This window comes from Pteropus alecto, unplaced genomic scaffold (assembly GCF_000325575.1).
Source record: "Pteropus alecto unplaced genomic scaffold, ASM32557v1 scaffold121, whole genome shotgun sequence".
Taxonomy (NCBI): domain Eukaryota; kingdom Metazoa; phylum Chordata; class Mammalia; order Chiroptera; family Pteropodidae; genus Pteropus; species Pteropus alecto.
This window is the reverse complement of record NW_006434369.1, coordinates 7,671,790-7,676,667: the sequence shown is the minus strand read 5'-3', so window position 1 is coordinate 7,676,667 and position 4,878 is coordinate 7,671,790. Positions and strand designations below refer to the sequence as shown.

The 4,878-nt window shown below is 35.7% G+C and overlaps 1 protein-coding gene across 1 annotated transcript in view; it reads left to right on the top strand.

Moving 5' to 3' along the window:
* The first annotated feature begins 326 nt into the window (after positions 1 to 326).
* Positions 327 to 4,878, top strand: part of CD83 (CD83 molecule) — a 24,028-nt gene continuing 19,476 nt past the window's right edge. Inside the window, exon 1 of the mRNA XM_015587264.1 lies at positions 327 to 363. Coding sequence (XP_015442750.1) covers positions 327 to 363 — 37 coding nt within the window. The remainder of the gene's footprint in view (positions 364 to 4,878) is intronic.

The following is a 4,878-nucleotide window of genomic DNA, read 5'->3' as shown; positions in this document are numbered from 1 at the left end:
GCCCAAGACCCTGCGGCCAGCTGATAAGTGCTCTCCAGATAAGACTATTATAGGGGCTGAGAGTCAGAAGGTCTACTTTAAGAAAACTTGGCTGGTCACAAGGCTCAACAATTGGTAGCTGCTGTGGTAGATTTCCTGGCAGGATCAGTTCAAGTACATTATTTTCTATCAAAAATCCTTCTCTTTATAGGAGGTCCAGAAGGCACCCTTGGGGCAAAGGGGAACCCTGCCTTCCCCATTTGTTGGACTTCCTCATCTGTCAAGTCAGTCAAGCCAAGAGGCAGGAAGCAAGGTAGAGAGATTGGAGGCAGCACTGGGCAGTAACCATGGGTTTTGCTTCCCATTCATCAGCAGCAGTCACAGGTATTTCTAGTCAATCGCAGGTATTTTTTGCATATGTGTGACATGCTCAGCATTTCACAGGTGTCTGAAAGACAGTACTAAAAATGCATTCACCGGCCCCTCCTGTGAGACTTTTACTTAAAGGGCATGACTTACTCTCATTTCCCTTTTCTCCTTATCCAACCTCTGCTTTCCCTGAACGCCTTCCTCACTAATTCCTTCCCTCCTTGTAGAACTGCCCTCCACTCCTTATGCCACATCTCTCACTTCCAGCTTCAGACCTTCAGGAGAAAAAACTGTCGAATTGAGAGACAAAGCAAGGTCTACTTTAAGAAATAGTGTCTTCCCATATAAACTTTTTGAGAATAGTTTTTTCCTATGCACAACCTACATGCTACTTAGTGAACATTTAATAGTGAACTAAAACTTCCTCCTCTCCATGCCCATCCTCCTTGTGCCCCTTCCTCGAGAGGTGCAGTTGAGGAGAACTAACATCATTAATAGTTATATTAGAAGAACTTTCTCCTTCCCTGGCCTCCAAAATCTGAACAGGTTCTCAAATGTCTGAGTTCCAAATGTTATGACATGCTCTACTGGCAAGCTCTCTGAGAGAAATAAAATAACAAAGCCACAGTCTTGACATACGTAATAAAAAGAAGGGAGGGTTTGAGAGTGAGCAGAAGTGATGACGGCACTGGCTCTCTTGTTTCATGCCCAAGGTTAATGTATGCCTGCCAACGGCAGTGAGAACACGTAACCACAATGTTTTCTAATGATTCCGAGGTTTTCTCTTTTTAAAGTAACAGAGCAGAAAGACACGAAAGTGACAGCTCGTGGTTTCAGAAAGACAATAAACACTTCATTTGTATTCCCTTTTCCTTTCCCAGTGAAAATGAAGATCAACCTAGCTGTAAACTCCTCTTACTTGTTTAAGGAAGACTCCAAGTTAGCACTGGGAGCTGTTGCTTTTCCATAACCACCTCCACTTCAGCTATACAATGTGAAATTATTTTTTAAATTGTAATGTGGCTTGTAGTTAACCTGAGAATGTCTCATAAGGAATGGCCTTCTCAGAAATATGTTCATACTTTGGTATAAGGGACTGTTTAGAAGACGAGGAAGAATATGCTAAGTGTGAAAACATGCTTGGATATTTCAGTAGGTTAACAGGGAGTTGCTGTGAAGTCACATTTTTAGGCTATTAATAGATTGGGTATTTTTTATTTTAAGCAATATGGTTTTCCATGTAATACAAAAAAGTACTTTTTGCAAATTTCTAGAAATAATGAATAAAGTCTCACTAATATCTAACCGTATCTGCAAGAGAGTAAGGGCAATCTGGAGGGTCCAAATGAAGAAAGAGCTTTGAACTTTCACGACTGCCCCTGGGGCTGCTGAGGGTGGAGAGGAGGGAAGAGTGGAGTGGGTGCAGGTGGGGATGAGCAGTTGTCCAGGCTTGGGAGCTGACTGTGGAATCAAGGAGCTTAGGCTTTAATGACCATCAGGACCACAAGAGGAAGCCTAGGACCTAGGAGGATAGAAAGTTGGAACTGAGATCTTCCCTAGTGTAAGGATGAACTAAAAACAATTGCTTACTCACACAGTGAGATGACAAGAAAGTTTGTATTAAAAAACAAAACAAAACAAAACAAAAAACCTCCCCTTAACATTCATAATCATAGAGGTGCCCTCACATGGATATGATTAAATTTATATTACTAGAGTGATCTAGGACACACCCCACCAAGAGATTAGTAAAAAATGCTGTCACAGACTAGTAATACCTATGGGATACCTTGTTGAAACAAACATAAAATCTCTCTAGGAGGTCATACCCTATACCCAGACCCTTCAAGATTCCCCTATATGAAGTCCCAACTAAATGTTACTTTACAATAAAAAATTACGAAATACACTCTAAAACAATCCATAAAAAACAAGTTAGCAAACAAAACAAAAATAAATATTAGAACCCTCAAGGCTTTAGATAATATAAATATCAGGTAGATTCTAAAATAAACATTTTTAAAAGTTATGCAAGTCATAAAAGAAGTAATAAAGAACACAATAAAAGAACAAGATACCATCAAAAAAGACCAAAAGACCACATGGAGTTAAATAAGCAATCGAATATAACTTCAGAAATTTAAAAAATGACAATTTAAAACTTAATATGTTAAACCAAAGATTATATATCATTGAATAAATCACTAGCGGATAAAAAGATAGACCTGGGGAATATTGAGGCCTGCACAGAGAAATGAAGAGAGACAACGAATGGAAGAAGAGCTTACTGACATGGAGTGTGGAATGGGAGGGCCCAATACACATCTATCAGGTGTTCCAGAAGGAAACAACAGAGATAATGGAGGGCAAGCAATATTTCAAGAGAATAAAGGAGAATTTTTCAGAATTAATAAAAACTACAAACCTTAGCAAGTTGATAATACAAAATTCTCTACTAGACACAACATAAGATAGCTAAAACGACACTATGTAGAAAGACAAGATCTTAGAAACACTTGTAGGTAAAAGACCTATTGCCTTCAAAGGAAAAAGTATCAGATTGTCCAGAACTTTGCAACAGCAACGAAAGAGCCAGAAGACAGTGGAATAATACAGTCAGAGTTCCAAGAAAAAATAACCATCAACTTACATTAAAATTGAATTATTTAAGAAGATGAGCAAAATAAACATTTTCAGATACATGAAAAGTGTTTACTATTAACAGATCTTTGCTGAAAGAATTATTCAAGACTGTATTTCAGAAAAAATTTACTCTAAAAAGAAGCAGTGAGATAAATGATATTAGATAGAGTTGAACAAGTATTTAATATATAAAAAAGACTAATTGGGGAATAGGGAAAAAGGTGGAATGAAGGCACTGGGCACAAATAAAGTGTCGTAGTTATAATTAGAGTAGACAAGTTTGTCTTTGAAGGCAAAAAAAAAAGGAATATTAGGGAAAAAACAGTCAATAAATAAAGACAAAAAGGAAAAATTCACTGGGAAGAGATAATTATGAAAGCATCTAAAACACAGCATCAAGTTATATGAGACAAAAAGTTGATAAAATTTCAAAGATAAACAATTGCATAGTCAAAAGGAGATTTTAATACATCTCTTTCAGTAATTAATACTTTGAGATGACCAAAAATTAGTAAAGATACAGATCTGAACAACACAATGAGCAAGAGACCCACGTGGAGAATGCACGTTCTTTCCAAGAACACATGACACATTTATCAAAAGATCGCATATTAGGCCATAAAGCATTTTCTCGTTAAGCAGCAAAGAATCATACAGACCACATTTTTTTTAACATATTCAAGTGCTAGACCACAAAAGCAACAATGAAAACCTAACCATATATTTGGATTTTGGCCAGGGGAACCCTCTAAATATTTATGACTAAAAAGTGTCTTAATAGAGGGTCTAAGAACAAATTATTAACATTAATAAGAAAGGTCAGCAAGATCACTGGCTATACAAAAGTAAATTTTTATTTGCTGGCAATAAGCCAGTAGGAAAATATACTTTGTAAAATATACAGGATATGTGAAAATAGCAACCAAAAAATATAAAGGTACTAGGAATAAATTTACCAAAAGATGTAGAAAACTTTTATGTATGAAATTTTAAAAATTCCTGAAGATGTAAATAAATGGAAATATACCCAATATTGATGACTTTGTAGACTCAATTTCTAAAGATGTTAATTTTCCGCAGTTTATAAATTAAATATGTTCCTATTAAGATTCAAATGAGGTTTTCGAGGTTCACAAGTTGATACTAACATGTATAAGATAGAGCTGAGAACCAAGATGCCAGAACAATTGTGAAAAGGAAGATCGATACATGAGGGCTCACTGAGTCCACCACCATAGCAAGACTTAACTGTAGTTTAATTAAGTAATAAGAAAGCATGATATTAGCATAAAGAGAGACACAAGAGAGTCTAGAAACAAACTTATACACATATGGAAAGTTGTATATAACAGAGATGCTATTTAAAATCAGTGGGGGAAATAAGAACTTCTAGCAAGCAGCATTGGAACAATTAGTTATCCTTATGGAAAAAATAAGTTAGTTCCTTACATCGAACCATATTTAAATGGATTAAAGACTTACATATGACAAAGCATGATTTTAAAAGTTTTGGAAGAAAATGAAGGAGAATGTTTTTATAATCTCAGGTAGGAAAAAGTTTCTTAAACACAATACCCGAAGCACAAACCCTAAATAAAAAGATTAATAAATTCGATCACATTAAAATATTTTTAAAAAATCCCTTTGTACATTAAAGATACAAACAAAGTAAAAATTACAAATCTTAGATTTGGAGAAGATATTTGACATGCACATAAACAAGAAAGGATTTGGCTCAGAATTTATAAACAGCTCCAAAGGAAAAGGTCAGACGATGGGAATGGGCAATCCTCAAACGGACACCCAATGGCCTCAAAAATCTAAGAAAACATCTTCCTCCCTCCTAGTAAGCAATGTCATGTAAACTAAACAAAGAGAAACTAATAT